At 34.8% G+C, this 10021-nt stretch overlaps 1 protein-coding gene across 7 annotated transcripts; it reads right to left on the bottom strand.

Annotated features, from left to right (window-relative positions):
• Positions 1-3017: 3017 nt before the first annotated feature.
• On the bottom strand, positions 3018-9782 carry LOC133797930 (uncharacterized). Of its 7 annotated transcripts, XR_009875743.1 has the most exons (7): positions 9459-9782; positions 9176-9249; positions 8111-8234; positions 4057-4129; positions 3588-3635; positions 3420-3488; positions 3018-3323 (listed from the first exon to the last, which is right to left on the bottom strand). XR_009875743.1 is itself a non-coding variant. In XM_062236067.1 (5 exons), exons 1-5 carry the CDS (start codon positions 9480-9482, stop codon positions 3294-3296), a joined length of 318 nt encoding a protein of 105 aa, XP_062092051.1. In that variant the 5' UTR covers positions 9483-9782; the 3' UTR covers positions 3018-3293. The 7 variants fall into 7 exon arrangements, 2 of the variants coding, with proteins under 2 accessions (XP_062092051.1, XP_062092044.1); XR_009875744.1 differs by lacking the exon at positions 4057-4129 and having other exon boundaries at positions 8111-8257; XR_009875742.1 differs by lacking the exon at positions 4057-4129.
• Between the last annotated feature and the right edge of the window lie 239 nt (positions 9783-10021).

The raw sequence follows: 10021 nt of genomic DNA, 5'->3' as shown, positions 1-10021 counted from the left end.
GCATTGTAAATAATATATATAATTAATTGAAAACTGAATATGATATACCAAATTTTGGACTATGTGATGTGGCAACCGAGGTGAGTCCAACACACCTGATAAGTAAACTACAATATTTCTGCAAGGAATTTTCAGTGCTTCACCGAAAAAGGTCTCGCCAGCTTGCGTTCCAAGCGAGGCAAAACTATTCGACCCTTAGGTTGCTAGCTTCCATAAACTTCATCAAATCAAAGCCCAGACCTTAGGCATGGGAAATGTGTGCTCATTAGCATTGTTGGTGTTGGCAACTACAAATGCCAGAGACCTTCTAACCACTGTAGGGATTTGGCAACTACATAATTAATTACAAGTTATTTAAGATATCTAAACCTAGGACTGCTAAATGACAAAATTTTGATAACAACAACATGACGTACCTTTCCCACCTTCTCCTTGGTCATATTAGCTATGATAGAATTCAAAGACTAACAAAGGTTGGACCTTTGAAGGAACTCACTATGGGTGATCTACTTGTTTGTGAATCTTGTCTCGAAGGAAAAATGACAAAGCGTCCATTCTCTGAAAAAGGAGAAAGGACCAAATAACCACTAGGGTTAGTTCATTATGATGTCCGTGGACCGCTGAATGTTCAAGTGAGGGGTGGTTGCGATTACTTCATCACTTTCATTAACGATTAATCAAGATACTCATGTCTTTACCTAATCCATAGGAAATCGAATTTTTTTTACAAGTTAAAGATAGGGGAGAATATTTGGATATGCAGTTCCAAGATCATTTAATTGAACTTGGGATATTGTTTAATTGAACTTGGGATATTGTCTTAACTCATCTCCATAGGGACTCTGCAACAAAACAGTTGTGTTGAGCGTCACAATCACATGTTAATGAAAATGGTTTGGTTGATTAGCTATTCGACTCTACCGAATTTTTTCTATGTATATGCCACAACGACCGCAAATGACATTCTAAATGTCACCCCATCTAAAGCTAGCCCCAAAATACCTTTAAAAGTATGGAATGGTTGTGAACCTAGTCTATGTCATTATAGAATCTAGGGGCATTCCACTCACGTCCTGAGGAAAAAGGAAGGAAAGCTAGAATCATGAACTAAAGTATGCATATTTGTAGGCTATCCTAAAGGTACTCATGGTGGTCTATTTTATAGTCTGAAATACAAGAAAGTGTTTGCTTCGATAAACACTACTTTTCTAGAAAACAATTGTTTACAAAATTTAAAACCTCGAAGAAAATTAGTATTAGAGGAAATGAAATTAGATTTGACTATTCCTAATGTTCTTACTCCACCGACGAAAGTCAATGGAAACGAGAATATTCCAACTATTTCTCAAATAGATACGAAGCTTCATCGTAGTGGGAGGGTTTCTCGAAACCCGATACGCTATGGTTTGGACAATGAAACAAACATGGTAGTTGGAGACACAAGTGACGATGATCCATTACCTTTAAAACAGGCAATGGATTGTTCGAAAAAGGAACTTTGGCTTGACACTACAAGAAAAAATGCTTTTAATAACACCAAAAATGTGTTATCAGAACATACCATAACACTTTCTGATGTATTAAAACCGACTATGTTATCGTAGGTCATGGTACTTTACATAACACTTTATCATTGTTATACATATGTGTTATTATACTGTCAACGATAACACACTTTCTATGTTATTTTAATAAATAGATAAGTGTTTAATTATATTATTTATAGTCGATTATATAACACATTTCAATACTTATAAATTTGTGTTATACTACACTTTAGTATAACACATTTTTTGTGTTATATAATGAAGTTTGCTTAACAAAATTCTTTACTTATAAAAAGTGTTATTGTAGTAGATATTATAACACATTTTTCGTATTATTTTAATATTTAGATAAGTTTAATTTCTCATTATATATTCATTTATATAACACTAATTTATTCAATTATATTTTTATTTTTTATTTATATAATTAAAATTAGCTTTCTAATATATATTAGCATCATCAAATGAACTTGATTTTCAAATAACAAAAAGTAAAAACATTCAACATTGTATTAACAATCCACAAATTAGTTTAAAACATTCAACATTGTCATCAACAACAAAATGTTCTTTAAGTATTCAAGTAGTCTTAAATATTCAACATATTGAAAAGTTACTACTTTCAACACAAAATATTCTACAGCTGTCCAACACAAAGCCTTCAAAATTAAGTATCCTTTTCTAGTTCGCTTGTCACATTTGCAAAATAAACAAAGAATTATTTTATTGTTATTATCTAGCATCACAAATTACTTTAAGAAAAATGCTATGGAAATTATTTCCAAGAGAGGACACCAGAATATATCATATTATCATATCTAACCATATTACTTAGTTAAGAAAAGAAAAAACAACTTTCTTCAATTAAGGTGTCTGTCAATTCGGTATATATCCTTGTTAACACTTGACCAGGATGAAACTTGAGCCAAAGAACCTTTCCAATTTAATGCATTTAAGCTAAACAAAGTTTTCATGGTATTACTCCCATCAACTAAAGGGAATAGATTTAATGCATCTCTAGACAAGACAGGCTCTGTTATCTGATCTTCTAAACATCATCATGGAAGATGGATCCCAAGTAATAAATTCAATGGCCAGCAATAATTGGAAAGCTTAAATGTGTTCCTAATTCATACACAGGTTTTCATAATCATCAAGAACACCCCCCTTGCGCATTCCAAAAATAATAAATAAAAAATCATTAAAAAAATAATAAAATACATCAAGAACATCGCCCTTGCCAATTCCAAAAATTATAAATAATAACTAAATGAACAATAAAAAAAAGTAACAAAAGACAGGCCAAAACTACAATTGTGTGACATTGGTCATGCTTGGTAATTTATATAAATATTATATATAAAAAAAATAAAAATTCGAAAGGAAGTTATCTATCAGACTTCAGTCTAGCTTAAGACTTGCAAAAGACCAAACAACAATTAATTAGAGTGACATATGCAGGATCATGCCTCCGTGAAAACTTAAAAGTGGTAGGAAAGGTCACATCCAAGTGAGATGAAAAATCAATAGTTATTGCTTCCTCTCGTATGCCAAGGATGAAAAAATGATCCTAAAGAAAGACAGAAGCCTTGGTGATTTATTAATATATTACAGAAGATGAGGGCCTATGGTCAATGTGGTCACTACAAGCTACTTTCTTCCTTCATATATGGTCAGCGGTCAGACCTCATGGGAGCAAACTATGGGGCTGCCACACAACCTAACCTTCATGGTCATCTGAAAACCTTACTTGTCACAATAGACCTTCCCTAATTTCTACATTAAATATAATAGTTAAAAATGGTGGAAAAGAAAGCATATAATACACAAACATAGAATATTGAATGTAGGAATATTGAAACAGATAGATACCATTACAAACTCAACAAAGGCAATACGAGTAGAATGATGATAGTCCCCAAGCAGCCTTAGGCGATAAACCTGCATTAGAATATATGTTTATAAATGCAGCCCCTCACAAATGGTATCAAGGATTTTAGATTTATAAAAGAAATAGAAAGTGTTGGCAAAAGCACCAACCTCTCCACAGACTGATTCAAAAAAGAGTTTAACATCAGCTTGAGCAACCTACACAAGACAAACCGAATAAACGTGTAAGAAGTTCCATAGATAATTACTCTGGGTAATTTTCAACTACAGACTACAAGAAAATCAACTACTGCAATGAAAAACAATACTCAATTGATAGATTATAAAATGGAAATGACTAATGCATTCCAGAGTTTAAAAAAAAGGCAATAGTCATAACAACAATGCTCTATACCCTTGGCAAAAATGTTGGGTTAGCTGATGCAATAGCTGTCTTAGAGGGCAGTACTCTAACAAGGTAAAATCCAAGCATTGTCCCTACGAGACTCAAAGCAACCCTTGCACCTTCTGTTAATTAGATATAAAACTGAAATTGATCAAAATGTCCTAGCATTCATAACCGATCTAAAGACCCTTTCACAATGGCAGACCAGTAATGATGTTATAAGGTCAAAATTACCTTCATCAGTGAACTCAATGAAGACAAATCGAAGTACTGAGTTTGGATCACCACAAATTCGGCAATCAACAACCTTCACAATGGAAATAAAAGCAGATAAGAAAAACTGTTCCAAATACAAATTAAAATCACACTGTCACAGAGCTTCTACTACGACATTCATCATTTTTTTCAGCAATTAAAGGGGAAAGAAAAATCAGAGTAAGAGAAATAGTGAAAACACAGAATTGTAGATAGTGAAAACACAGAATTATATTAATTTGGTTAGTTTTTCATTCTTTTCTAGCAACTAAACAGCCGTTAAAACCAAAATACTCCAAGAAAGTAAAGAAAAGAAGAAAGTACCTACTGTTTCCGAGACTCTTCGTCCAGTGCCTTCTTTTGTTGTTCCTATTCTTCTTCTTCCATCTTCTTCCTTTTCATCTCCTTGGCCTCGAGCCACACCTTCTCCATGCTTTACTTCTTACCATTTTTTCTTACCCTTCCACCTACATACATGTTGGTTTATAATAGCGCATGCAATGCCTTCCTTTTGATTTTGTAAATTCAAATGTAGATGGGTATATATACGTATGTTTTTTTTTATATATGGACAAGTGTAAATGAATGAAAAAGCAGAGTTCCAAGATTTTATGATTATGGTGTCTCAAAAGCTGTAACGACCCAAATTTGCTAATAAGGCTTAAGGGCCTTGATTAGTGTGCCTGGAGGGCATAATGGGAATTATGTGTGGTTTTAATGATTAAGATGCACGATTATGATTTAATGCATGTTATATGCTTGTTTGAATATTTGAGATGCATGAATATGTGTACTAGTATGCATGTAGGCCTTGATTAGGTTAGAGGGGCATAATCGTAATTTTGGCCATTATGGGCATAACTGCTTTGATATATGTGATAACTGTCGAGACCACATTATTATGTGGATATATCTGTGATCTGTGACTCGTGACGATCCTAGTGAGCAAAGTAGCGAAAAAGTCATGGCGGGGATTTATACCCTCTTCGGGGTGAGTCTAGGGGTATAAATGGGAATTTAGTGAGTATACTGGAGTCTGTCTTGATATTGAGGAATATTATTGGTGATTAATTAGGTATCCGGAATCAAGCGGGAAATATTAGAGACACTCGAGGAAGTAGCGGGAATTAGGGTAAAATGACTAAAATGCCCCTAAGTGGATTAAAGGGTTTAGACTTAATAGGGAGGGCATAATAGTCATTTGGCTTACAGGAGTTAAGTATTACCAAGGCTTTATGTTAGTGGGAATTATAGAGAAGTGTAGAAGTCTGAAAAAGAAGGAAAAGGAAGGAAAAGAAAGGGAGAAAACAGAGAGAGTTTTCTAGGTCGGTTTACATTTCCTTCATCTGTTTCTTGAGGGTTTTTGGAGCAAAACACAAAGGAGAGCTGGGATAAACTAAGCATCAAGGATTCTAAGCTAAGTTTGGGGAATTGACAGAGGTTTAGCAAGAGTTCATCAACATTTGAGGTAAGACTGTAGAGTTCTTTAGTTTCTGTTTCTGGTTTTTGAGCTATGGTGTTTAAGTTGAATTGGATGGGAACTTTAGGGAATTCAAGCCTAAGGCTGAGGAGGAGCAAGCCAAGGAAGTCTAGAGGCACCTTGAGGTCGAAATTCCACCAGAGGTATAAATTTCAAACTCCAACTTTGTTGTTCAACTGGTTTCTGCTGAGTTTTGGTGTTTGGGAGTGGCTATGGTGAATTTTGAGTTTGGGGATGCATGTGCTTGAGTTCTAGGTATTTGGGGTGCTTGGGATGAGTGGAGTATGGTCATAAGGTTGTTTTTGGGTTTGGGAAGGATTTGGAGGAGTTTTGGTTGAGGTTGGTTCGAGAAAATCGCAGAAGGGAAAAACTGGTGTTGGCCTGTCTGTGACTAGCGCTACAGCGCTAGCCTTTGGGCGCTGTAGCACTAGGCCAAGCTTGCTGAGGGATTTTGCTTCTGTTTGTAGCACTGTAGCGCCCTCCCATGAGCGCTGTAGCGCTACCCTATCTTCTGAAGGGGATTTTAGGGTTGTTTGCAAGGGCTTCTGACCTAGGGTTTGGGGTTTGGTTCCACCACCTTGTTTGGTGCAACAAGGACTTCCCGGGGGCTCGGGATTGGTCTCGAGGCTAGGTTTTGGACATGAGGATTGATGATAACTTTGGCCCATGGTTGTGTTAGGTGAGCGCTAGGGCTCGAGGGGGGATCGTGCTCAAGGAGTCGAGGGATCAAAGCTAGTGAATTGAAAGGTAAGAGAACTGCACCCGGTTATATGTTTGTGATGGGACTAAGTGCTCCTGATACTTGTATCGTGTCAATGATGGTATTACGCCATGGGACATGTAAAAGTGGCCTAAGAGTGTCGTACATTATATTCGCGAACAGGGCGCGGCTTGGCCACTGGTAGCCAAGGACAGCTTAGTATTCACTAAGCCCGGTTTAAGCGGGCCGGAGTCAGTAGGATAACGGAGGGAGCAGCCTGAGGGCGCTAGCCCTAGTTATCGTTTGTGAACTGTAAATGATATGAGTTGATATGTTTAGTATGTGGAATACTTGATTATACTGATTGGTTATATGATTGAGATTATGTGATGTGATATGAGATATTGATTTGTCTGTTGATTGCTTATGCTCTGTTGTTGTGTTTTCTTGCTGGGCCTTGGCTCACGGGTGCTACGTGGTGCAGGTAAAGGCAAGGGCAAGTTGGAACAATCCTGAGGCGGAGAGCTGCGGGGTTGAATGTACATAGCCAGTTGTTCGATCGCCATGGTCGAGGAGTGGGTCAGGACGGGGATTGCCTAACTGTCTATTTTGCCTTAATATGGCTCGATATTGTATATAAACTTTGTGTCTTTTGTAATCAGTCTTTAAACTTAATATTTTTGGGATCCCGTGTAAACAGATGATGCTTCTTAATGAAAATGTGGCTTTTGAGACCAAACCATTTTTAACCCTAGTTCCTTTATAGTTTCAGTAACACGATTTTAATTAAATGACTTGATTAGCAAGTCTGGCACTTTATAAACACACAGTGTAACGGTCTTGGCTATCCAGGGCGTTACAAAAGCAGTCCCTCATTGTCTTCTCAAGTGATTGTGGTGAGAAAACTGAACCAGAACCAATACACAAACACTTGGCAAACATACCAGCGAGCAACATATGAATAAGCTAGCAAACACCAGGTAAAAACCAGCAGAAAAATAAGAAAGTCACACTTGGAATTATATTGGTTCAAACCACAATATGTCACTCCACGTCTAGTTCATCAGATCGAGCAAATCCATTATAGATGATAAAGATTACAGCCAAATATAGAGTTACAGCAGCTAAAAGTGAGCAAAAATGCACACACACACACACACGTAAAGAAGAAAGACAAAGTGTTGATTTTCTCTCTTTTACAACCTTTTACTTTTCATGCTCTCTCTCTCTCTCTCTCTCTCTAATTAATCCTCTGGAAAGATAACAGAATCCATACTAGGAAATAATCTCCTAGGATCTTACACCTCATTAAAATTCATTAAATGAAACAAAAATGAAAATTACAGCTGCAGTAATTGCAGACCAGTGATTCGTCATCAGAATCACCTGTCTCAATACTGGGAAACTTTCATTCTACCTCAAGTTGAGTCACTCATCCACAAAAATGATATGCACGAAGTACTGCATCATGAAGATTCATTCCATTAAACTTACAATTATGATGTTGTGGCTAATTTTGTACATGTCAAATGCAAAACAGATAACCAAATTTGACATATATTATAGAATCATTTAAATCTCTTGTGAAAATTTGTCCTTACAAAAACCAAACCCTAAAAGACTCAATTTCAAGTACTCAACTACATGCCCAAAGCTTATTTGCTTAGTTTATATAAACTCACACAAAAAGCATATATATAATTCAAATATATGGCAAACTAGATGTCTTAAATTAGATATTTATCATCTAAATTTATTGACCTAATTTATTTTCTTCACTTTACTCGAGCATTTTCCTCGTATGAACAGCATACAAAGTAAAAGTGTGAATAACTGATAAAATCAATTCTTACCTGATCAGAACCAAGATTGGTTAAGACAGCTACATTTCCCTTAGGGAATAAAATTTGCATGCTACAGGACCCTTCACTGACATTGCATTTGTAATTGGCATCACTTCTATCATATTGGGAAGCCCTTATTCTTATTTTTAGTTTCACCTATTAAGTTCAGATGTAAATATATATGGACCAAGAAATCTAGGTTAAATAAATTCCTACATTAAAATAGTAAAACTAAGAAAAGAAACTAACTTCTATTTCATAAAAATGGAGTCAATGAGATTTAAAGTGCTGTAATTAGTACTCATTATAACTACCCTTAAATCAATTTGGAGATGCACTGATACCAATTGATAGGCCCCAAGTAGGGATCCTCTAATTAATAGACAAAATACAGAGATAAACTAAATGATGAAGAAAGTGGAAAATAGGCAAATCTGATCATGTAAGCATTTGATATTATGGTTTTGGATGGGTCATAAGCTTTCAAAAATAATTTTAACTTAATATCAGGTATTCTTACTAAACTCCTCAATCTTTGGGTGACAAGAAAGTCTAGCAAATTTTAAGTAGCCCCAATAAGGAACAGAACCAACTACATTGTGGACCTGCCTACTCAACCTACCCCACATGGATTAAGACTTACAAATTCTTTTTTTATTCTTTAGTAAAGATAATTTACTCCTTTAATATAAACTTAAAGATTTTTTTTTTATGTATTTGACACTAAGGAAAAATGTTCTATTCTGTAGTTTTAGAGGGTCGGTTAATCTACTAATTTTCTCATAATTATAATCTCTATCATCGTATATGATCATTGTCAAAATTAATTAGAACATAACCATATAATAGATACAAAGAATTGAGACCCCATCTTTTCAGCATTAAATAACAAATCACCAAAAGGTGACCAATTCAAAATAGATTACGTGAGCAACTTTCTACGATTAAGAACACGAACAAACACAAAAAAAAAAAAAAAAACAAAACAAAACAAAAAATGGTCATTCACTCAATTTTTTTTTTCCATTTCCAATCAACATGTCCATACATTTATATAAATATATATTACAATACCTTACAAAAGTTTAAAATTTGAATTTGTCAATACTCTGATCAACATTGACTCTGCAACCACTCTGTTTGGTTCCCTAAAACCATACAAAACAAGAAGATAAATAAATTAATACTAGATTTCCAACACAAAAATCTTTACAAGCCTTCCCATGAACAAAAAATTGAGTTGTTGAATATATATAGTTAACGAAAACATTAAAAAAAAATCTTAATTTAATATATATGTAAGATTTTTATACACTGTGAAAACTTGAAAAAAATCATAGATTTTTGAAAGATTTACCTCTAAAAATACCAGTAAAATCATCCAACAATCTGTTGTCCTTAAAAATAGTCAAGACTCAAATCGGCCAAGAGAGACCTAAAACAACCAAGAGGAAACCAATATAGGTGAGGAGAGCAACAGGGTAGTTTGGATAGAGGAGTTTGGGCTATGAAGCTCGTGGCTGAGCTCCCAAAATCAAAGGAAGAAGAGTGTCTTGCAGTGGCTGAAAAGCTCTAACAATGGGAAAGGAAAAGAAGAATGTCATGGTTGATGAGTATGGCGACTAGACAAGGAGGGGATCGAACAGAGAAAAGAGTATGGCGGCTAAGATGAGGAAGGAAGAAGTGCTTTATGGTTTATGTTAGAATAAGATTAGGGTTATGTTTTTAATATAAATAATAGATGAATTTGTTAATATAATTATATTAGAAATAAAAACAATCAACTATTTTTATAATTGTTGATATAATATAATTATATACACATGCCATATAATTATTGGCATAAATAATCTACACGTGGCATGTCTTTGCCATGTGGCTGACATGTCACCATTTTTATTTTTAAAAAATTAAAAAATA

The sequence above is a fragment of the Humulus lupulus genome, chromosome 1 (assembly GCF_963169125.1).
Source record: "Humulus lupulus chromosome 1, drHumLupu1.1, whole genome shotgun sequence".
Taxonomy (NCBI): domain Eukaryota; kingdom Viridiplantae; phylum Streptophyta; class Magnoliopsida; order Rosales; family Cannabaceae; genus Humulus; species Humulus lupulus.
The sequence above is the reverse complement of the archived record's forward strand: the minus strand, read 5'-3'. Positions and strand labels throughout refer to the sequence as shown.

Bases quoted from the DNA above. Each gene is read 5' to 3' on its own strand.
- LOC133797930 (XM_062236060.1), bottom strand. From the start codon at position 9,482: ATGATTTTACTGGTATTTTTAGAG. The intron at 8,258-9,458 runs GTAAATCTTTCA...TGAACTTAATAG, and splicing joins TTTTACTGGTATTTTTAGAG to GTGAAACTAAAAATAAGAAT. The intron at 4,130-8,110 runs GTAAGAATTGAT...TCCATTGTGAAG, and splicing joins CCAATCTTGGTTCTGATCAG to GTTGTTGATTGCCGAATTTG.